Source organism: Stegodyphus dumicola, chromosome 10 (genome assembly GCF_044657685.1).
Source record: "Stegodyphus dumicola isolate Sdum_Otavi_A_Nest chromosome 10, ASM4465768v1".
Taxonomy (NCBI): Eukaryota; Metazoa; Arthropoda; class Arachnida; order Araneae; family Eresidae; genus Stegodyphus; species Stegodyphus dumicola.
The window spans coordinates 72,613,315-72,639,559 of NC_140777.1; the positions used below are offsets into that span (position 1 = coordinate 72,613,315).

At 32.1% G+C, this 26,245-nt stretch overlaps 1 protein-coding gene across 1 annotated transcript; it reads right to left on the bottom strand.

The window, feature by feature from the left end:
• Nucleotides 1-1,309: 1,309 nt before the first annotated feature.
• On the bottom strand, nt 1,310-23,323 carry LOC118184375 (mitochondrial genome maintenance exonuclease 1-like). The gene is made up of 4 exons (XM_035354039.2): nt 22,538-23,323; nt 14,493-14,709; nt 3,881-4,013; nt 1,310-1,474 (listed from the first exon to the last, which is right to left on the bottom strand). Exons 1-4 carry the CDS (start codon nt 23,193-23,195, stop codon nt 1,325-1,327), a joined length of 1,158 nt encoding a protein of 385 aa, XP_035209930.1. The 5' UTR covers nt 23,196-23,323; the 3' UTR covers nt 1,310-1,324.
• Between the last annotated feature and the right edge of the window lie 2,922 nt (nt 23,324-26,245).

Sequence of the window (26,245 nt, forward strand, 5' to 3'; positions counted from 1 at the left end):
TTGCTTATCATGTGTCAAGCAAACATTTTTGTCCTTTGTCCTGCTACACACGGAACTCACTTTTAGAATTAAAGTTCCTAGCATCCTTTGGATTACTTTCTTGGTCAGTGTGTTCTATCTTTTCCATAGCCATATAGCTTGATGATATTATGGAAAGTTTATAGTAATTTGAAACACTGCAGAGTGACGTTCCATAGGAAAACTTGTTCCATCCTTAATTTACGCATACCTGTGCATGTGCCTTATATTAATGAAAAAGCTTTCACCATCTTACATAAATATCCTGCATAAATCACAAACCATCACAATGCAATATCATATAAAACACCATTCTTTATGATATGTGCATAACCCTCTCAATTTTAAACATTATATTGCTTCATTTAAACAATGTGTGCTCCAAGGAAATTTAATTAAATTAGGAAAATTCAAAGCAGTATAATAGTTTCATCAAATGAACAAAGCACCTGAATAAAATTTGACACAGTAAAAATAATACTACAAATTAAATTTTGATATCAGCTTTTATAAAAGGATTGACTAAAATAAATGCAATAAGAAGAAATTATCCAACTAAGGATAAAAGATTGATATTCTATGAATTCCCATTTTAAGCATCAAAACTGTGATAAAAAATTAAAACTGCAGTTTTAATTTAAGGCAAAAATTGAAGACAGTGAAGTTATAACATTATGTATAACTATGTATATCATCCCTCCAACTAACATTATGTAAGTTATTATTAAGGAAATTATTATTATTAAGGAAAAAATATAAGAATATTTACATGCTACTGACTAATGGCATTCATACTTGGTAGTTATCATTTAATAATTAAAAATAACCTTCATTGTTTCTGAAAGCAAGATAGAGTTTTGAAAACTGAATGTCTGGATAAAGATAAAAAAACACACTGAAGCACTGCATTTAAATATCTTTGCTTAAAGCTGTTTTAATATTCATATATCAGTTTCATTCATATTAATGGCAACAAACCAGAAATGAACTACAAGGTTCTTAATACTTATTTATTATAAGGCTTGAAAGGAATAAATACTGATTAACCCTAAAATTTTATAAAAGAAGCAGACTGTTGTTGTTGAAAATTTATCTTCATATGATCAAAAGTATTACAGCGAGCATGTACATAGGAATATTATCTCATATTTTAAAAAAAAAAAAAAAAAAAAACCTTTTCTTTTCTTTTTTTCCAGACGTATCTGCTTTAAGTACAGGATTTAACTTAAATTTTCTTATTTACAAAGAATTACTAAAATTGTAATAATTATTATAAATCTTGAAAACATAATGTGACAGGTTTGTTTTATTCAGGATCAATAGTGATACTTTCCCAATACAGTTTAACACGTTTAAGCCATTCTTTCCAGTATTGTTGCATTGCATTTTCATCAATAAAAAAACGTCCTGCTTTCATTCCATTTTCATATGCAATAACAATTAAACCTTTATTTGCCTGAAAAGACCATAAAAATTATTTATGTATTGTATTGTAAATAACATTTTATATCACAATAACAGGAATTTAATTCATTAAAAAAATACAACAGAATTTTGATAAATCGAAATTTTCAAAAAGTTGAACTTTGTCAGTAATGAAAAGTGTTAAAATGAATGTTATTTTTAAAAAGCGATTTATGATATTTAGTTTGCCAACAGATGACATCTGAAAGATTCTGCTATTGAAAGAGATAAAAATTAAGTGAAAACAAAATATAAACTTAAAATTACACAAAAGCGTGACCTTATTATTAATTATGTCTAATATGCTCCATGCCCGATGATTCAGTATCCCTAGTTTCAGTTAGTTACCCATAGTTCCACAAATGTGGAGCAAAGAAATAGAGATTAAATGAATTAAAAAAAATACATAGTCTGTAAGTTAAAAAAATGCGAGCTAAGTAACAACACATCATAATATAACTGAAACACTGCCTTCTCATGCACCTGCATAATCATTTAAAACTGAGTATAGGGAATGGAAAAAATCATTGTGTACTTCAAATTCAAAGAAGATTGTTCAAGCTTTGGAAATATATCTCAGCTTGTAATCATAAATATGTTGGCTGACAAATTGCAGTTATTAGTGGTAAGAGAGTATTTGATTTACCTTTATTTCCATATTCAAATTTCTGAGTTTCAAATCAATTTTCAAACAAATTTCTGAGTTTCAAATCAATTTTTCGATTTGCTCTAATCTTGCATCTTGCACTTTTTCATTTTCATAAGTGTTGTGTCATCAAAGCTCTCCTGCTTCAAAAGTTCTTATTTGTAGTAATAAAGCTCCCAACCCAAAATGAAAAATAATGATATTACTAGTATTTAGAAACTATTATGCTATTAGTGCAAGGGAAAAAATTATTCTTATGCATAAATAAATAATGCATATGTTCTTGCACTGCATTTGGGAAAGTATGTTCTTAATGAAACAAACATTTTAAACTTATTTCATTGCATTGAATTTTCTTTTTAGGCACAACCAAGTCATTTCTTCAGATTTTCCTACCACAAATTATTTTAATTATTAACTGATATTAATAGCAATGAAAGAAAAAGCTGCATCTATGATAAAGCAAAAAGGTTTTTGATTTGCTAAAAAATAACACAAGTTTTTGGTAAAATTAATAATTGATTTCAATTCAGTCTTAATTCTAAAACAAGCAAGATGAGAGAGAATGTTCTGTGAAAAATGTGCAATTCAATGCATGAAAATTATTTAAAATACGCTGCCAATTTAGTCAGGTTTTTGCAACAAAAGTAATGGTTTAATTTTCTTTTACATTCAATGTAATAACCAATATACGAATATAAGAGCTAAAACAAAATCATTAAATTAATTCATTAAACATAAATAAATCTTTAGGCACACTTTATATTTCTTTTAATGAAAGTTACAACTAAGCATATTCATAGGGCCATTCAATATAATTAAGTGCACATCAATAACACATCGTGTTAGACATGTATTTCATTTTAACCAGTCCCAATAACTTTTTATATGTTTTAACAACAGTATAACCACAGTAATAAATTGCTAAAACAGATAAGATTTCAAAATTGTCTAAAATTAATATAATTTTAAAAATGAAAATAGTAACTAGTAAAAACTTTATCACAGCATAATTTCTATTTCATGCTGAAATTATATTTAAAAAAAAAAACTACTGCTCACATTGATGCAAGTTGCATTTAAGGAGCAAAGAATTATAGTTTGTTATGCTGATCAATTAGGTTAAAATATCAGAATTCCTTACTTTTACAGGTACAAGAGAAAGTATACTCCACTGAACACAATATTTTGCATTAATTTTAGGCAGTAGTGTACAAACTGCTTTATAGTTATCTTATTTAATGCTGTTGTCTCAGTTTGGAAAAATTATCACTGTAACTATGTACATTAGATGAATATTCCATTCTACATAAGTTTCACTATCATCAACTAGTAAATCATGGATCATGTTATTCCTTGTTACCGCAGCACTACTGTGTACATTTTTATAGCATTTACAAGGAATTGATCTAGCAACAACAAATGCAAAATGTCTTAACATAAATATTTATGCAGTTATAATGAAGATAACTATTTCCAAAATACAGATTTGAAAATGCTTCAAAATGATAGCTTGTTACGAGTAAAAATAAATAAATAGGACAGTACTTTCCTCTGATTTACTAGTATATATCCATGAAAACTGGACTATGATTAACAAAATCTTAAAAGCATGTGAACTTATTTTAAAATTAAATAACTTTTAATAAATCACTAGGTTGCTCTAAATTAATTTCATAAAAAGTTCTATATATATGCAACAAATCTAAATAGCCATGTACACAAATTAAACTACATTATTCAGAAGCTTACCAGATACTGGAATTTAGGATCAAAATTCAAGGCACCAACATATGCAGCTATTTGAAGAGGGTTATCATATGTATTATTAATTGTTGATTTGACCTTTTTTGAAGTTTTCCAATCAATAACTACTAAATGATCCCTGAAATGAAAGAATTTTATCATAATTTCTATAAAAACAGTGGAAAGCACAAAATTAATGAAGCCTGATTATTTATTCAGATGTTTTCAATACGCTATCTATATGCTTTACACCAAGCCTGGGCAAACTACAGACTGCTGCATATTTTTATCTGGCCTGCGAACAATAACCATTTTCTTAAAATAACTTATTTTTTCTCATTTGATGTCCTTTAAGCTTAAGTTAGTACAAATTTATAGTAACACATTTTTCAACCTTTAAACTGTTTTATAGCTTCGATTGTTGTTCAAATCAAGACAGAATTTTTTAAATCAAAATAGAATTTTAATCATCTTTCATTAAGTAGTATTATGCCTCAAAAGGACTTTTGTTTGCATATCATCGAGTAGTCCCTTGAAGCATTCATGATTAAAATAATACAATTCCTGCCTAGTATTTTGGATCAAATGTTTAGTTTTAAATCACCTTGCAACAACAACTTAAAGCTTAATAGCAGGCCTGTTCTCGTCACGAGGATACAGAGTGTAGAGAGAGTCTTAAATGGGGGTTATTTTATGAAAAGAGAAGAAGAAACGAGCCCTAATCAAGGAAAAAAAATGTGGTTATCATTGTAATATGGTGTGATTTGGGATTATGCAGAATTTGAAAATGAAACGTATGTGTAAGCCAGTAAGTGTAAAAATAAGTAAGTCATATGAGTCATAAATATAAATTACTCCCATTGTATGATGGTGCATACAATACATCACAATAGAATGGGTATGGTACAGAAGGGGAATGAGTATGGCTCTAAGCTCATATTATTGGTGTTAGCCTTCAGTTTGTTTCTTCACTCTGGTGATTTCAGTGATCATTTTAAATTTAGTAAAAATAAATATGTATAATTTTTATGTCTTTTAAAAATGAATAAAAAATGAAAAATCAAGCAGGTGAATCATGTATGAAATGTAATGTGGAGCACAAAGTATTATTTTGCTAACATGAATAATGTGGCAATTGCAAAAAGAATGCATCAATGTTTAAAGTATGCAATGCTTCACTGCTAAATATTCTGAATATGGTATTAATTTAGTCATGAAAGCAAAGGGAAAAAACAGTTTATGGATCAACTCAAAATCTATGCCAAATACAAGGTTGTTTCTTTATTAATTTTAGGTTTTGCGTTGACGTGTTTCTCTTCTAATTTGAAAACAAGCGTTATTTTACAAAATCTACCATGTTTCCCAAATGACTAGAAATCTAATTGGTGTATTTAATTATGGCAAAGCACACTAGGGCTATCTGCCTAAGGGGAGGGATGCCTTTGTGGAGTACTTTCTAAGGGAAACTGGCTCATATACACGTTACACATGGGGAAAACCATGAAAACGCCCATGTAGCCAGCCCGTTCGTGGGATTCGAACCTCGGACCGAATTACCAGTGTTCAGCGACTTTACTGCTCGGCCGCTGGTGGGCCCAACTAGAAATCTTAAATAATGAATTAAAAATCAGATTTATGGACTATTTCAAACTGCTAGGACCTCTGTTCTTTTGTTACAAATTTCCCTTTAATATGATGTATGATCCTTTCTGACAGAAATGCAGACTTCATGTAGTACTTCACTATATCTACCAAACTGTTGACCATGTCTTGTGGAACGGCATAACACTCTTCTGATAGCACACTTTTCACATGTAGGGGGCACCTGGAGAAGCATCCGATGACCTACAATTTGCCACCTTAAAATGAGCATTGTCATCCATTAACAAAAAAAGTCTAAGCCAACAGCCCTCCTAGACAGCCTCAAAATGCAATACCAAGACCTTCTTCATATATCTGTGACTGGTTACAAAACTCCCATCACACATATGTAGCTCAGTACAGCCATTTTTGATTATTTCACCCCATACCATGAAACATCTTCTGTGGAAACAGGACCTTTCTTGAACAAGGCAAACAAAGGCAAGTCATGCATTTCTTTCTACCACTAGATTAAGATTTGTCCAGAATCATGGTATAGGCTATATTTAGACTCATCATTAAACAGTACGTGGTTCCATCGTTAGCTTCCACTTAATATGAAAACAACAGCACTCTCAATGCATGGTAATGCTTAGAAGCATTTCATGATCTCTTTTTATTACTCTGTGTGAATGTAATGAGGCTATCCCCAAAGGAAGATTTTGAATGTGAAACCTTAAAAGCTGGGACACAGAAGTTGTATTTTCACCTAAATAGAAGCTAGCATTCAAAAAGGAACCATCACTCATTTACAGTAGCTCTTGAGGTGGTTTTTTTTATATATTTATTTATTTTATTTATTTTTTTTACATTAAGATAAGAAAACTTTGCCCTTCTAAAATCCAGTGAGAACAAAGAACTCTGAAAACAGTGTCACACTGGTGCAAAAGCCCAGGAGGGTAGAAAATTTTCTGTCAAACTTGTTATATTGAAGTATGAACTTCAATATAACAAGTACTACTTACTGTATACCTGAATGATAAAGGCACGATGCACAATACGTTCGATGAATGCACTATGAAAGGCTTTGATAGGTACAAGTAAAATATTCTGGTTCTGAAGAATCAATCTTCAACCACACGGAATTTAATAAGCAGAGGAGATAAGTTTAATAAACAGAAGTTTCTCTATTGATCAATATGTATTTGTTTTGTTTCTCAGAATTTTGAATATAATAAACAACTCAGTTTATTTACCAAAGAGTTCAATAATATGCTGCTTTTTACTGTTAGGCAATATATGAATATTTTACTGTTAGGCAATATAGAATTAAAAAAAAAATATGAATGCCCAACACATTTTTTCAGAATTTAGATCTGAAGAAATATGTAAATTGCACAGCATCATGACACTTACTCTGTGTTCTATCAGTTCAACAATATATCATGATTCTGGAGCATTTGACCAGTTCTGTAGAAACCCATCTATTAAATGAAGTAATTTTTTTAACTGCAAATATCAATCAGTAATATATTGTAATATTAAAATTTATTAAAAATCAAAACACAAGTATACTTGTTTCTGTGTGCAATTTTTACTCATTATTTGCTTTAACCCTTTGCAACACGCATATTTAAAATATATTTTAATCTTTAAAAAAATGCCTTAGAATAAGTCAGATGGACTTACTTAAGTGCCTTTAAGGCTTGGAAAAAATTCTGCGCTTTTATTTTTTACGGTGGAAGGTGGGATACCGTTTGTCCCACCATGCAACTAGCACATGTCTTGTAGCATATTGGTGTATAGCAGGAAAAAAAAATTATATGTGGAATGAATAAACAAAATAAAGCGTGCATTCTAAAATATTCATAATAAACACACTAAAATGCATTTTGTACTTATTGCATATATGCATGACTTGTAAAATTTTGCATATGCACATTTTGCATGTAGTATATATTTAATATTTTTAAATTTTAGGAACAAAAGAAAATATTTTCTTGAATATTAATTTAAGATTAAAATTTGATACTCGTACATATGATACTAAATAAAATATTAAAATTGGCACTTGATTCAAAAACATTTATACATGACTAAAATTGAAAAAAAGTCACTTTCATGAAACTGAACGTGTTTGAAAAACATGTTTGAACATGAAACATGTTTGAAAAACATGTTGTTTCATTCTTTTGTAAGCATAGAGGCACTTCACATGTTTCACACATGCCAAATGTTCGTCGTTCTTCTTCGATATGCTGCAATATGCACATCTTCTCCTGCTCGTTCTCTTTGGCGTTTTACTTACATTTTTTAGTGTCTTTTCTGGTTGTACGAACGGGTTTTTAGTTTTATTTGAACTAGGGATTTCAGTTTTCTTTTCAGCTCTTTCTTGCCTGCAAGTGCCATTAGACCTTCTGTAACTGAGAGAAGAAAATCTTTCATTGTTTTTACATCATGATCGGGTTCGCGAACAAACTTGAATAAATGTGTTTACTATACTCGCATCTAAAAAGTAAAAAAAAAAAAAAAACATGTGCCACCATTTCTTGCTTTTGCGGTCTATTTCATATAGTCCTTTCAGTTGATCAATCAGTCGACATATCCCATATTCTTATTGTATGAAATAATGCTGTTTGGGCACAGTACTTTTTTTTTTTTGTCTTTCCATCTCGTTCCTTTCTATTAATTTCTTTCATTTCAGTTGCCTTTTCCAAGCAAGACAGGATAGAAACGGATCTTTTATCCTTCCATTTTATGCAATAAATTGAATCATCGCTAACTGAAAAGTCTATATTCTCTTGACATAAATTTGTCTTTTAAATTTTTGGGTAGATACTTCCGATCCATATTTACAGTGCCACATGCATAGATGGGTCTGTGTCTTTAAAAAGCGAAACAAATTATGACTACTTCCCTTTCTTCTTCAGAAATAACTTCAACCTCAGTTATTCTCTCCTGGATTTCAATTTCATCTGAAGCATTTGAGTCGCAATCGGATGGCAATTCAGCAAAAAGATCCAAAGCTTCCTGAGTTGTTAATTTTTTCCTACACATTTTAGCACATCAGAGATACAACGGATGTAAAAGCGCGCGCAATCACAAAAAAAGTAGATGCAAAAAAGAAAAGGAAAAATAATCGTGAGTGCTGCACTCTATTGAGCGGAAATTCAAGTGTGTGGTGGGACAAATTTTAACCCACTTATTTCAACTGTAAAATTAATGTTATAAAATATTGAATACAATTAAGATTTTTGAAAATAAAGTACTTTTGAATATTAAAAAGTATCATAAATTGTATACCAAAATTTTTAAAATATTGAAAAATGCGAGATACAGGGATATCACTCTTGTGATCCTATTTTGAATATTTTTTGCTTATAAACTTAAGCCCTGGTATAGTAGTAATATCTACTGAGAAAAATAATAACTAAAATAGATTATTTTTAAAAGATTAGAAAATTTCTAACGGAAATTGCTAACTGAGAAAATAAATATTAATTAGGTGGGACATATATTGAGCCACCATGCCGCAAAGGGTTAAGTAACTGAAGGCATACACATGGGTTATAAGTACAAAAAAAAAAAAAAAAAAAAAAAAAGATATTAAATTGTTTCTAAGAACATTGTGTCATTAAAAGAATTCTGTTATTCAGGCAGGCATAAGGTATCCAGTTTAAAATTGCAACATTTCTGTCATATATGCAAGAGAAATTAGAGAAATATATGAAAGAGAGGTTTAACATTATTCTGAATACAGAATTTTTTAGTTTATAGCAGCAAGTTTTATCTGCTAAAAAGGGCACCCAATTTTGGTCACTAGATACAGAATATGAACAGTATTTATCATCTAGTTGCTTAATATGAACTTATAGTGAAGTAAGCTTTTACAGTTCCTAGAAATACTGAATTCAAGTTAACAAAAATTGTGGAAATGGAATATTTTATAGCATAACTTTCATTAAGGTGTATAACATTTCATTAAATTGCATTCATATTGCATAACTTTCATTAAAACATTTCTGATAAATTAAAGAGAAATATTTTAGATTGGTAGTTTGTTAGAAGTGAATCCAATTAACCTGAGAAGTGATATATAGTTAGAAAGAAAGTAAGGAATTTAATTCATTGTATATTAAATATTTCTCATTGAATAATAATTATCTTTTGAAAATATGCATGGTACTTTTCTGTTATTGGAACTGGATTCAGAAATGCACATATGTAAGAGTGTATGTGTGTACACACACATGACCTTTTGCCTGGAAACACCTGCAACAGGTTGTACCAAACGTCTCACTCAGCGGCCATGCAAAGTCAAGGAGCTGCTGCTCCATGATATACCAAAACGTTCTATCAGGTTAAGATCTGATGAGTTAGCTGGCCAGGACTTTAACTGGAATAAATCCTTATGCTTCTTGAACCATTCCAACAGAATTGTAACATGGGGTGTTGTCTTTCTGGAAGATTCCATTTCCAGTTGGGAAGGCAGACAATGGGTGCAATTGATTTGCAGTTATGCTCAGATAGTCCACAGCTTTCATAGTCTGTTCTACCACAACTAAAGGTCCCAGAACTACCTATGAGAACACTTCCCTCAAAGAATAACACCGCAACCATCAGCCAGTGTATGACATGCTATATGGGGGGTAGCAATTGTATGCCTAGAAGATGGCATACCCCAACAAGACCATCGACATAATCAATGAAATATCATGATTCATCTGACCAGGCAACTGTCTTCCACTTATACATGATCTAGTCTCAATGCTCCTGTGCCCACTGTAGGTGTAGTTCACAATGACACTTAGTCAAAGGCACATGAGTCGGCACACACAGTTCAGCAGATACTGTTGGATATGGGCTCCGCAGCCAATTTCCAACAGTATCTGCTGAACTGTGTGTTTCAAAAATCTTGCACTTTGACCTGCACTGTATTAGATTGTCAGATGAACCAATGTATGGTGTCGATTTTGTTGTGCCAATTGGGAGACTCTCCAACGTCCTTTTTCTTTGAAGATGCATGGGCGTCCAACACCTTGGCATCTACTGCTGGTTTCAATGTCATTTCAGACTGTCAACCACCTACCAGTTGTACAGTTTCAGAGATACTTGTTCTGAGTCTTTAGGTCATTACAATCTGCCCTCTATTTAATTCGCTCAGATCAGCAGCCTTTCCCATCACTCACAAAAGTAATGGCAAGAATAATTCCTTACCTTCTCCAGCAGCAGTTAAATACCATTTCCACTTAATCACGTGCCCTCCATGTCATTCAGATGAGTTCATTGAAAAATGCAGGGATCATCATAATGTTTTGGCTCGTCAGTGTATATGCATTGCATAATTGTTTTGGCAGGAGGATAACCCTTTCCTCATAGAAGTTTTTGAACATTTGTTAATCTAGAGTTAATTTTTAGTGCATTTTGCATCATATATTTACTAGATTTTCTGAGAAATGAAGCAAAGATGGTTGTTATATCCTCATGTGAGATATTTGACAACAAATAATGAGATTCTGAATGTTATGCAATGAAACTATACCACAAAAGATACATGATGAAAATTAATATGTTAAAAACAGCCAGCAAATTATTAGAGTGAGAAATAGAAATTGGGGCTAATCTTTGGAATATGGTAACAGGCAGTTTGGCGACATTTTGGTAGGCGATAAAGGTTACTACCTAGGACTTTGGCAATAATGTGAGAAGTATCCAGTTCCAATTACGGATTATTTTGTCTCAGAGAAATGAGAGATCATGAGATATGTCATGTGACATATATGGAAGAATCACAGTTCTTTAATCGGAAAAGGGGGGAAATCTGGAAAAATATCTGCAGTATTTTATAGCATTTTGTATTTAGCTTCATTCTGTGTTGTGTGAAACAGTGTTGATTAATTTTTGGATCCCATGGCCCTATGAAAAGTGAATTTGAAATGGGTATTTAGTGGGATTGAAAGGGGTAGTAATAAGTGTTTTTTTAAGGTTCTGCGAGATAGAAGTAAAGATTGCTTTTTAAGTTTTATTAAGCAGTATATTCTACCAGTACAATAATAATATCTGATTGCTGGAAGTCATATGTCTGTTTGGAGGATGAAGGTTTTCAACTGCTGTTAACCATAAGTAGCATTTTAAAGATCTTGAAACAGGTGCACATAAGAATACGATTGAGATTCTGAAGAAGATCAGGTAAGTTAGTATTTTTATCATTTGAGGATAGTATTTTTACGCATTGTTCTAAATATAAGGAATAAATAAATTAATATGCTATTATTGGAAAATTGTTATTAGCAATGAATTAGTTTAAAATAATTAAGATTTTAAGCTAATTTTTATTAATTTAATGTATGTGTTTATTTATATTTTAAGAAGTGTTTTTTAATTTAATTATATTTTAATTAAATGATAGTGATTTTGTAAATTATATGTTTGTAGTATTTTGGAATACGTTTCGGTAGAAGTAAACATGCATGGCAACAATTTAAATATTTGACACTAAGTATTTGCAACCATTTTTAATGTTTGCGTTATAAATTCGCAGGTGACGTTTATAATAGATAATTTAGAGGGAAAAGTATTTGGATATTTTATTTATTTTATACGTGCAAATGTTCATGCTTGGAAACGGTATATACTTTTTCGCGATAAGATAATTTCATATATGTCCTTTTTACCGACTTTAAAGATTCACAAAATTTTCCTGCATTTTCGTGCAAATTTTTCTAATTTATGATAAAACAAGCAGTGTACATGGTCAAGAGTGTGCACAATGCCATTTTTGTGCAATTCTAGGATGTTTTTTTAAGTAAAAATAGGTCGACGTGCACATGGTTACTGTGTATGTGCCATTCTGAAAATGCGGCAAGGAGTTTACAATTCTGCACTTTCTCCCAATTTTGCAGTTAATATTCGTCATGATTAAGCACTTTTGTTCCATAAAATTTCTAGCATAAGCGTAATTTGGCTAGCAGATTGTTGGAAAAAATGTTGAGTAAATAAAAAAGAAAGAAACCTGTCTTTACTTCGTGAAGACAAAATGGTGGCGAAAAAAAAAGTAGAAGGTTGCTGTAGCAGGGTTGCTTGCCAAATTTTTGCCAAAAATCGCCAAGTTACCATAATCCAAAGATTAACCGAAACTGGTTTGATAAAAAGTCACCATCTTATTTAGCAGAGTTTACATGCAGGCAGATACATATATTTTCTTGCCAAAGGGCACTAATAAATTTTTCGTAGCATACTTACAGGTATTGTCTCCCATTTTTCTGACATTATTAAAGTCTGTTAACGTATGGCAACATACTTGATGCAAAACATTTTAACTGTTTCACATCAGGCAACAGAATGAGAGCTCTCTTGGTTGGTAAAAAGTTTTTAATAGATGTATTATTCTTTTAAATCTTAGGAAATCTTTCATTAAATATATAATAACGCATAACTATAAAATGTTAAAGTGATGTTAAATTGGACATTCAATAGCTTTTATGTTATTAAATTTAATAAATAAATAATCTGTAATATGATACACTTTAATTGCTACAAAAGGTATAATGAGTTTTCTTGTACTTCCATAAATCACCACTGATTAGAGTATAAGCTGCAAGATTTAAAATTAAGTCACATCACAAATGTATTAATTTATTGTTATTAATAGTCACATACAGGGGTTGGACAAAAATATGGAAACACCTTTAAAAAAACATGTTTCTTTGCTTAATATGGTGTAGGAAACCCGTTGGCATCCAAAACAGCTTGCAGTCTTCTCGGAATGGATAAATACAGTTCCTGTATGTTTGCCAAGGGAATATTATATCATTCTTCCTGCAAAACGGTGGCAAGTTCAGATAAAGATGTTGGTGGTGGATAACGAGAACGCACTTTCCGTTCCAATGTAGACCACGAAGGTTCGATAATATTCAGGTCTGGTGACTGTGGTGGCCAGGGGAGATGGGAAAACTCATCCTCGTGCTCAGAAAACCAGTCCTGGACAATGTGAGCTGTGTGAACAGGGGCTTTGTCATCTTGAAAGACACCATCACCATCGGGGAACAAAGTTTGTGCCATGGGATGAACTTGATCGGCCAAAATGTTCACATAAGTCTTGGCAGTCATGCGCCCTGAAACATTTATCATGGGGCTAGCAGAGAACCACGATATGGCTGCCCAAACCATAACAGAACCCCCGCCATATTTCACTCTTGGCAACAAGCAGTCTGTATTATAGGCTTGAGATGGCGTTCTCCAGACGTAAACTCGGCCAGAAGTGGGAAACAATGTGAAAGAAGACTCGTCAGACCATATTACTCGCTTCCACTGCTCTATAGTCATGCTTTATGACTTAAACACCACCTTTTCCTGTTACGGGCATTAGCATCACTGACGAGTGGCTTCTCAATTGCAGCACGGCCAGCAATTCCCTGTTTATGAAGTTCCCTTCTAATTGTTTTGGTACTCACAGGGTTCGGTAATACAACATTCATTTCAGCAGTAACTTTTGCAGCTGTGGTCTTCTTATTTTTCGTCACAATTGCCCTTAATGATCGTCTGTCACGATCACTCAGGACACACTTTCGTCCGCGCTGTGATTTAGCAGATGATGTTTTTCCGCTTTTCAAATATGCGGATTAAATCTTCGATACAGTACCTCTTGAAACACTAAACACCTCGGCTACCTTGCTTACGGAAGCACCTACCATACGTACTCCAACAATTTGCCCACGTTCGATGTCTGTTAACTCTGTTATAGTGCAATGACAACCTCACATAACAGTACTCCGACAACAACTGAACTGTTTAGCACATTTACGAAGTTGTATAGGTGGCGTCAGTAGTCAAAAACGCCAGCGCCACCTACATATTTCATTAAAATCAATCTTTCTTTTCAAACATGCATTTCACAAGGTGTTTCCATATTTTTGTCCATCCACTGTACCTCAAAAATGTATTTTTCAAAATTTAGCATATACTTAAAATTACCATACACGTTATCATTACTTTCTCAAAATAAATATTATTTATAAAAATATTAAAAAAGACTCACTTATATCTTGCAAAACAATCAACAACACCCTTATATTGCAAAAATGGGTGAAAAACTTGCTCTTCTAAAAGCTTAACTTCTCTGATCTCTGGCAAGATTGCTTTCATACTTTTCCAGTGACCAAGATTCGCTTCCTCAATTTGAAGTTCTGCTTCTGGAGTTGAAGTCAAATAACTGTTTATACATTTATGTAAAGAAGAGCCACTTGACAAAATTCCTTAAAGAAGGAAAAGAATAAAATATTTTATTATTAATGGGCATTTTTCTGGTGTTCCAGCACAAATCTACTCAGATTACTGATGGATAATTATTAGGTTTAAAGCTAAAATTTATTTCATGGTAACAAAATAAAATAACTCAAATCACATATCAAACAAGATTTCAAACAAACAAAAATGAAGCAATGATTACAAATATCTTAAAAGTATGCAAAATAATCAAAATTTATACTACTTATAATGTTGAAAATATGTAAAACTAAAATACCTGCAAAAACTATAAAACTATTAAAAATAATAGGGAAGAAATTGCATTATAAGAATCATATTAATTAAAATAAATGTTAAAGGTGTGTTATAGCCATAGCAGACTTTGCATTGCTGTCCTTTGGATATGCTCATGAGATACTCTTGAGTGAGCTATCCATAAATGTGTTAAAAGAATTTTCTGCTCATAATTTTTACTCATTCTCCAGTTATAAAATCTTAGTCTCACTCGCATAACTTACTGATAACTTGTATATATCCTAAACTGCAGCTATCCGATTCCTGCTTGAGAACATTTAAACATTCATGAAGAGCATACCTTGCTAAGACCTTGCTTTAATCTATCCATGAAGAATACAATTTTGCATTTTCAAATTTAATGTCCCAACACACACAAAATTTCAGTCTTTTCCCCCCATCTCTAACTTTAGGAAGACTATTCTTGGTATGAAAATATTTCATAACAAGAATTCCAAAAAAATTATGAGTTCTTACCTGGCTTACCAGTGAAATCAATGTACACTTTTCTCCATGCATATACAAAAATCTGCTTCTTCTACAATCTATCATATGCAGAAGAGTTACTAATGATTTAACATACAGGTGCTTCTTTGCATAATCCACATCATCAGGAACAAAACAGCCTTGTCTTCAAAGTTCGAGTTTGGCATGGCAGAATTTGTTGAAAGTTTCTCTTTGAGCAGCTTATGAAGTAACAATTGATAATTTATTGCTACTACCCTTAATAATAGCAAATCCTTGTTTATAATATTTACTATTTATTTTCTTCTACTGACCTATTTCTCATCTTTATTCCAATATAAAAACCCAGATATTATAAATATTTTTAACATTCCAAAATTTTCCACTTTGTATAACTGAGAGATGATCTCTATTAATCTCTTCACTTTTGCTATAAGTCAAAAGACTGATGAAAATGTTCCATTATTTTCTTCCATTGCATTCATTTCCTTAAATTCACAGTTTCTTCTCATTTAAGGGTGTTTTTTAAAAGTTTTATAAATAATATAGAAAGTTTAACTGCCTGTATAGTGATCTCAAGGACAACTTTGACTGCACCATCAAAATACATACTCTCTTTTTTATTATCTTTTCACTAATCAAGCCTCGTCGGTGGCCGAGTGGTTAAGACTATCGAATACTGGTAGTTCAACCTGGCTTGGGCTCAATCCCAGGCGAAGGGGCTGGCTGCATGGCTGGTTTTCATGCTTTTTCCCATGTATAACGTGAATAAAATCCAGTTCCTCTTAGAAAGTTCTCTATGAAGGCATCCCTCCTCTTAAGAAGATAGCTCTTAAGGTTTTGCCATATTCATATAATCTAAACACTTCATTAATTACATCTAATGATGAAAACACTCACTAGTCCGAACAACCAAAAATGATATAAGGGGCCCAGACAAAGGAGAAATAACCTAGACAGGAAAGAAAAATTAAGAAACTGTTACTATTTAAAAATGTATTCTTAACTGAACCAGTATGATAGAAGAAACAAAAAGCCAGATGTATTGTCAGTGCTAGATTAAAATTCTAGCAAGTCCTAACAAATTTAAATTGGAACTTCATTTATATAAATTACTTCTAATGAAATCTTAAATAATGTCATTTGTTACAAACACTAACATAGTGATAACTGCACAGTAAGAAGAGTTCTAGTCCAATGAAAAATAAATATATAATTATAGGCATTATAAGCCTCTAAAAATTTCTTATTTTTTATTTTAGAAAACTGAATAATATTACTTTTGTAATCTAGCTGCTTCAGAGCATCTTTTCTAAAGCACACATTGTTAAAGACCCTAGCTTTACCTATCACACTGAATTTTTTAAATAACTTATAATACATTTTAAAACAGATGAAAATTTATCAGCATAACTTAAAGGTTTAGTAAATTCTTAACAATACTTTGACAACAAGAAAAGACACAATGTTGTTATTTTTTTATGAACTGGTATTTATCATTCGGGATTTGTATTTGTTTTCTCAACACTAAAATAAACGGGTAGAGTAGACTTTGAGGTACCCCTTGTATTATGGCGAAGTTTTCTTTGATTTATCGCGAAGTTGTTGTTTCATTTATGGTAGCCTGAGTAGTTGAATGTTATGGAAAACCTATAGTGAAGTAATCGGGTGCATGATTCTGGGAAATTTCGAATCATGGGATGTTTTGTAAGCGTTTTTGTGGTGTGCGTTGGTTTGATTCTTTAGACGGTAGAATGGCCGAATGTAGTAAGATTAATTTGAATTTTCTGTACGATTTGGAGCGAAAGGGAAAAAGAGCTTTAATTGACTCGTGTGTAAATGAAGGTTTACTTAGTAACCATTATAAGTGTCTTGTATGTAGGAAGGATATGTGTCTAGTCGAACATAAAAACCGTTTAGATGGATTTGAATGAGGTAGGAAGAAAGGTTTAGATGGTCACTATGTGAAGCATTACCTGGTTTGAAAAAAAGTCATTTGAGTATGACTGATATTTTTATTTTTACGTGGCTTTGGGTGTACGAAGCGAATTCGAAAATCATGGTAAGTGAATATTTGCTTTCGGTAGTGCTTAAATGTAAAACATGTTTTTCTTTTTTATGTTATTTTATTGTTTGGTTTAAAATTTATTTTATTGAGATTATGTATTTTTTGTTTGCCTATATTTTAGAATTTGGTGCTCCTTTGATTTTTTAAGTGAAAATACATCTATGTGTCTGTTGAGAAAGTAAAGGGAGTGCGCAATGCAAGTTTGTGCAATTTTGTGATTTTTTTTTAAGTGAAAATAGGTCGACGTGTACATGGATAAAGTCAAAGGAGTGCGCAATTCGGAGATTTTTTTTAAGTGAAACTAGGTCGACGTGTACATGGATAAAGTCAAAGGAGTGCGCAATTCAGGGAATTTTTTTAAGTGAAAATAAGTCGATCTGTACATGGATACCGAGTTTGTGCAATTGTTTGTCTTGTTTTGCCTTTGTGTAACGGCGATGTTTGGCGCAAAAATCGCCGCTTCGCAAGCCAAAATAACGAGTCAAAGAATTGCACAAAATCAGTATCCATGTACCGCCAAAAATCGCCAAGTTTTGTCAAGGCTTACCCTAAACTATACTTTTACCGAATAAACTATTAGTTCTTATATATAAATATTGCCAAAGTAAATCTTTTTACTTCATTCCTATAATCCAATACACTCTTTAAATCCTGAAATTCTGAAAAATACACTTGGCATGCTTTGTTAATTTATTAATATGTTTGTATTTCATATTAATTTTGCTACAAATTTTATCACAGATAACACAGAATATTTTAAAATCTGCTTGACCAATTAAATTAATACAGTACAAAGTCCGAAATCCGGACTCGTCGGGACTTCAGTGATTCCGGATTTTTCCGGATATTAGATCATCAGTTTAAATCCAGTAAGACAGCATGTAGAGATTATAAAATTAAAAATATGAAATCATAATTTATGAAATAATGAAGTATTTATAATCTACCGGGTATCAAAATTTACAAAAAAAAAAAGCTTAATATTGATTTGTTTACCATATTAAACATTTCTTTCAATGTAAGTTGCTTAAATTGCTTCATTTTTTGTGCTAATACTTTCTCTTTAATTCTGTAGACAGACATAATCTCTTGTTCAGCTATATTGTTGAAGTCCTGTAACTGTCGTTTCAAGAATTCTGACTAACTTGTCAATCTAAATTTTTCTCATTTTCAGTAACTTCTCTGTCACTTTCTTCACTATCAGTAGGGGTATTTTCTGGATCTAGAACCATACTACAGATTTTGCCATTCATTAATTGATTGATGATTGAGAAGCATTGTCATCACAATGAAAAATTCCTTTTATATTATCTTCATTTATTACCACTACTCCATTTTTCATTTCACTATCCTATTTTCATTTCACTTTGAGGCATAATTTTGTACATGAGATGCTAAAAATTAATTTACTTCAGCTAGAAAGTAGAAGAATACAATGCAGTTTCCATTAGATCCAGCTAATAATCTAAAATAATTATTATCAGTATGAAATGCAAAGGAATGTTTCCTTGTAAGTTTTTGGCTCGATTGTGTGTTGTATTGCAACTCTTTTGATGTTAAAAACTCTTCGATGGTTTGAGTCGTGCATGTTTTGAAATGGCCTATGTTGCAACGAGAGACGTGGTTGCAAGAGGGTCTGGAAGATTATTTTTAGTGGCTGTGCATGATAGAAATAAAGAAATGCTGATGCAGTGCTTTAAAGAGTGGATTGAGCCTTGTACAACTATTTTTTTGAATGGCTAGAAATCTTACAAGGATTTAGGAAAAGAAGGTTTTGAACATTTATTTGTGAACCATAGTATGAATTTTGTGGATAGCGAGTCTGGCTGTCATATAAATACCATAGAGAGTACATGGCGGCATGTTAAAGCTATGTTCTGCTGTCCGAAGAAACATCTACAGTACAAAGGCCGTAATCTGGACTCGTCGGGACTTCGACGATTCCGGATTAAAAATCATCAATTTAAATCTGGAAAGATGGCATGCAGAAATTATACAATTAAAAATATGAAACTGTAATTTATGAAATAAAGAGCTATCATGATCTAAAAGGTATCAAAATTTGCACAAAAAAAAAAAAAAAAAAAAAAAAAAGCTTAATATTTATTTTACTTTATTAAACATTTCTTTCAATGTAAGTTGTTTAAGTTGCTTTGCTTTTTGTGCTAAACGCGCATGCGTAAACATTAAATGTGCAAGCATAAACGCATTACGCGCATGCGTAAAAAAAAAAAAAAAGTTTGTGGCTTTGAGATCCAGATTATAGATCATTCCGGATAATGGACATCCAGATTACAGACTTTGTATTGTATTACATATGGTAATTTGTACTGTATTATATATGGTATATATGGTAAGTGCATTTTATTTTATTGTTTTCATGTCGTAGAATGCTATGTTCATTGATTTTTTACTATGAATTTCTGTTGGTATTGCTGTTTTTTGAATTATTTGTAATTTATTTCAGTTATTTTAGTTTATTTTGTTGATTTGTGCGCAATGCCTAGATTGTGCAATTTGTAGATTTTTTTAAGTTTAAAGAGAATGCTGTGTACATGCTATTTTTTGAAATTTATTGTTGTTATGTTAGTTTATTAAAGCGAGGTGTGCGTAGTTTGTAGATTCCTTCGCTGCCAATATTGTGCAATTCGTAGATGTTTATTTAAGTTAAAACATATCGCTGTGTACAAGGATTCTTGTCAAATATTTTTGGTTAGAAACTTTACGGTTTTGCTATCTAAATTTTTTGTCTTTGTTTTGGATTTTAAGCTTAAATTAAGTGTGTGGTTTTTGCATGTGCGAAAACCGCGATTTTGGAGACATTTTAGGCTTAAAGTTTGAAATGTAGACAAAAAATTTAGATAGTAATATGGCACTGTGGAGTTTCTTGCCAAAAATGTTTGGCGAGAAATTTGGCGGAGCATATAAGAGTAATTCCGAAAGGGCTAAATTAGCATCCACCTGAAGTCGTGAAAAATAAAATTAAATACTATTGAGGAAGTTATATGGAGAAGCTATGGGAAAAATTGACAAAAAGAAAAGACCTTCACATTTAAAACTTTACTGATCCAAAAGCTAACGCTCATAATAATGAAACCAAACTAGAAACTGCAAAGTGGAAAACTAGAAAATAATGTAGTATGGCTTGCCAACATCTTGAGCTCTATCTAGGGTTACCAAATGCAAAAAGAGGACATTTATTTTGAAACAGAATAAAATTAACTTTACATCAATATTTAATGTAAGAAAAATATAATTTCAACATTAAAATAATTTTTAGAACATAGTGCTCGTGCTATAGAGCTGTTACCTGTTTTAATCTCCTCATTTCTTAATAAATAATTATAAAAACAGGAGCATTGCCACATATGAACTTAATTAGTTGTAATTAGGGTTACCATATAGTATCCAAAAGGAGGAATTTCAAAAAGAACCTTAATAAGTTCTTCTTTTTTTATTAAATGACTGTGCAATATACAAGTATTGTTTCACTATATGAACATTTATTTCTACAGTCATACTATTTTTACAGAGTTTTACAACTTATAATCATATTGTTTGAGCATTATCACCTTCATTAATTTCCCATTTAATATGTTTCATTCTTCAGTCTATTGAGAGCTTATCACTGAAAAACCACTTCTGGGGTTTGCATTATAAGCAGAAATGCATAAAACAATTTATAAATTTTCAGTAATTTCAAAAAGTAATCAATATTCATTCAGATTATAAATTTTGATAGACTTAATCCCTTTGTGTAAGATTTCAGGAATGATGTCATGTTGTAAAATTGGCTGTGTAGTTTTCCACAAATCTGAACAACTCATGACAACTCGAACATAAAAATAATACGACTGTAAAAATAAATGTTCATATAGTGAAACAATACTTGTATATTGCACATTCATTTAATAAAAATGGAGAACATATTAAGGTTCTTTTGGAATTCCTCCTTTTGGATACTGTATGGTAATTACAACTAATTAAGTTCATATGTGGCAATATAAAGGTTGTGATAATATGGTGATGCCAAATTTGCTGTTATTCATAATTTATGGCATTTAAAAATAAATTATAACATTTTTAGCAAGGACTTATAATTTGAAAACAAATTGAAGTTCTTCCTTCAGAGTTTTTCCTTGGTAGTTTGGTATCCAGCGAAATCTAGGAGTACCAATGACAAATCTCATTTCTGCTACTTTACAAGAAAACTTATTTTGAGTATTTTTAAAATCCTTTCAAATAAAAATGTTTACTACTTCTACATCCTTATTACATTTTATATTTCCAACCTTAAATACTTGTTCAAATGCACATCAGAGATTATATTATTACAAGTTAAAATCTAATACCAAATTCAATGATATTCACTTTAATACAAATTACAAATATCACAACTCAGTACACTGAATAATAATTTGGTAAAATCCTAGTATACGGTGCAGCCTTGGCGCGACTTTGAAAATTATCGCCAACACCAAAAATGATCCAAAGAACGTCTATATATATATATATATACTATATACACATAGTATATGTATATACACACATAATATATATACTATTATGTTTAACTGTATATATTTTCTTTGAATGACCCGTTAACTACTCATCGTATATGTCCCGTTTTTACTGCTCATCATAAAGTCGCCAAAAGTAGCCAAATCCCGTGTGCACCGGATAATAGGATTAAACCCATAATTTTACTTCTACTAATCTTAACAACATTATAAGGGGTAAAGTGCAGAATCATCCACTTATTTGTTTGGCACTTTTTAACCAGAGTAAGAAGAATTGGATTTTGTCAATTTTCTTTAACTTTTTTAGTGAAAATAGGTCGATGTGTACATGGATAAAGTCAAGGGAGTGTGCAATGCCATTTTTGTGCAATTCTGGGATGTTTTTTTAAGTGAAAATAGGTCGATGTGTACATGGATACGGAGTATATGCAATTCTTAAAAACGCGCCAAGCAGTGGGTGATTTTGCACTTTCCCCCATTATAACATACTTGCATAATACTTTTCAAATCCTTCTTGTCCTAACTGTGCGATCATGCTACGTCTCCAACGCTGCAAAATTTCTACCCTATTTTTAGGCATAGTTTTTTCTAAAATAAGAGTAACAGTAGGAGCAGAAGATTTATTACTCATGGATTCCAAATATTTTCTCAAATAATTCATTTCCAAAATCGTACTCTTCACTTCAGGATCACTTTTATTCATTAATGGAAATTTCAACAAAATATTCATATCAGGTGCAGACGGCCTATTATGTAATGATTCTCTACTTAGCCCAATGTCGGCATTAGGCTCAATAACAGGTATCTGTGTTTTATGTTGAATTATTTCATTAGATGCCTGGATCTTATTATCATTATAAGAATTCCTTTCACCAGACTGCACCGGTCCAAATAGATATTTATTTTCCCAATTTAACCGCTTAATTACAGATGAAGCACGCTTCCATTCTAAGACAACAGGAGAATTTTCACCAGAAGCAGGAAATCGTCTCTTAATAACAGTGGCCTTCTGTTTGAAAATTTTAGTACATTTCACTTCTTTTTCTAAGATACAAGAACTACACATGAACAATCTTTGAAATGCTAACAAAAGCTTTTGATTTCTTAAACCGAAACTACACAAAACTGAATATTTAATAGCAAACATTTAATAGAAGTCGAGTAATCTACAAATAAAAAGAAAAATTCCACTAATCCTATAAGTGTTCAGTAGATAGCGTATTTCAAGAAAACACTGTAATGATAGTCACACACCGAAACTATTGACGCAAAAGCACTTACATAAACATTGCGGGGTTTAAATTTCTGACTACAGCAACAGTAGAAGTACCTTATCGGTTGAAATTATTAAAAAAAAAAAAAAAAAAAAAAAAAAAAAGCTTTCATTACATGGAAGCTAAATTTAGACATTTTAAAAAAGGATTTCTGTCAAAAATTTTCGTGAAGCATTTATAAAATGGTATTCTTTCATATAATCTGTGCGACACAATACGATGGATCATATACATTTTCGTATACTTGGATTTAAATGTACTCGCTCCCCAAAAGGCTTGTAGTTTTAATGCCATTTCAGTTCTTCAGGCAGTTTGGATAGTACTCATTTGTTTTTGAAAACGTTTTCGCTTGTCTTTGATGCTACGGGTGTCTTTTCATGAAGACAGTGTTCATCGTTCCGTATCATCAAAATCAAATGAATGCATTTTTTATTAATCTGTCCGCAGGGTATCATTTTCATAGCTATCCCTCAGTCACTGTCTTTCAATGAGAGCATGCTACATTCAGTTCGCATATACCCATCAAAGATATTGAATTCTGCTTACCTTGTGAACAGCAAAAAGCATAAAATTTAACAATTATCACTTTTATAATTGGGTTTTCGGTTGTTAAGTTCCATCCCTATTTGGATTTCTCATTTGTTTAACTCTAAAATTTCCATTTGTTATTCATCTCAATTTTGATGAAAAACCTCCAGGAAGAACAGACTCTAGTGTCTCTTACCCCTCTTCCCTCACCATTAAAACCGTGAGAGGACTTTCTTCTCATCGGTATTTCAAGTGCCCTTCATTGCAAAGATAACCAGAAACATCCATGCGTTCTCCGAGATTCGAATCCTGTCCCAAAGCAATGGCAGCCGATTTTAATACAATCATGACAACAAAGCAGCAACCATGAATACGGATCTTAAATGCCAAAGTCAAATCAAGCTGAACGTTGAAATAACAACATCTAATCAAAATAGTAATGGTAAACAAAGTTGATTATTGTTTACATGGTATTTTATCGATAAATCACATTTGAATAAACTTTCACTATTAATGTTAGGGGGCTTTCAAGTGCATTTTTGCCAGAAATAATTATTCCAAATGAAGACCTGGAGAGAAAACTATTTATCTCTATTTTCATGGAAGCTGAAATAATAATGACATCTACTCGGCAGCAGGAACAACTACTACATTGTGCATCTAAAAGCATTCATGTCTGTGTTTGTAACCCAGAAAAGATTTTGAGTACTAGAAAAAATAATTTTTGTCTACGCGCCAAGAGGGAAGAAACATTTATCTCTAACTTCGTTTAATAGGGTTTCCATATTCCTTTTTGTATCTGATAACAAAGATTTGTTGGTTTCGTCCATCAGTTTTTCCGTAGTGCGTGTGAACATGGCAAGTAAGATTTCAATCCAGGTTCCGATTCAGTGGCAGAGTTTTCTGCAAAGAAGAGAAAGAAAACAGGGAAAATCAGTGTTGTTAGCACGGAGTATAATGACTTTATATTTGAATTTTATATTTGAAACCAATTTTGAAAACAAAATTGACAAGAATTTTTTCTTGTCAATTTTGTTTTCAAAATTGATTCAAGACCTGAAAAATAAAATGACGGAAAAGAACGTTATTTAAGTAATAACCAATTATGACAGCAGAGATTTGTGTCCCTAAAATTAACAGAAAATTATGTAAGAGAATTTAAATATCTAAATAAAAACCAAAATTCAATTCTTTCTTAATTTGTGTATGTGCCTGTATATATAAAAATACGCGCACAAAATACATGCATATATACAGGGTGTCTTAGTACCACGTTTCAGAACTTCTAGGAGAAGTAGGGTGCACCTAACGACTCGGAAATGTATAGCAATGTAGGATCTGAAATGCTTTTCTGACACGGTAGATGGCGTTGGGCGGAAGTTCCGAGAGTTCTTGCAGGAAATTGTCACTTCGCACACGAACCCAGAGTTAGTTTGATAATTATACGAAGAAAGATATAAGATGAATAATTATACGAACGCGGAGTTAGCTGATATGAATTTGGCATATGGGTCTGCAGATTGTAGTGGGCCAGCCGCATACTGCTTGTACGCGGAACGATATCGTATGAGGCGTACACTTAGCCATAATTTCTTTGCAAGGCTGCACCCGAGGTTAACTGAAACAGATTCCTTTCAAACAGCTGCCATAAATCGGACACAATTAGCATAGACTCGGGACTTCGAAGAGAATGTGCTACATCTGGTACTTCAAGTTTGAGTCCACAGTTGTGGTTTCCTATTCCAGCAGCGTATCCAGGCATTTGTAACAGGGCGATTAAGCTCGTCGTATTGCTTTTGCACAATGGCATCTTGAAAAGTGTGCTACATATTGTCGTTCCCTGCTAATGTGTTGTTCACCGATGAGGAATCTTTCACAAGGGAAGGAATATTCAAAGTCCTTAACGCCCATCTCTGTGCTGCAACACGACGTCGTGCAGCACAGAGTCGGTTTTTGATTGTTTGGGCCGGCTTTGTGTATGTCACCTTATTGTATCTTACCTGGTGCCTTTTCGTCCTACTAATTGTAAGTACTTGATCCTTCTGCAGAAATAGCAGAAATGTAATTACTTGATCCTTTTGCAGTCATGAAACAACATTTAAATGACGAACAGATTTCTGCATCGACGTGACAGACAATGTGGTTCCAACACGATGGGTCCCTTGCCCGTTTTAGCCAAAACGCACACTTCCTTCCACCCTACTCTTTCTCCTCCCGCCTGATTCTTATCAGAAGTCGAGTAAAAAGATGTTTCTACACCTTGACACTCAGGAATAAAATACGATCTGTGTGTGTGTTCGTATCCACCTAGACGCCAGATTTGGCTAACAATGGATCGGACATGTAGTCCGGTGCATTGGCCTTTCGATCACCAAACCTATCATTTCTTAATTTC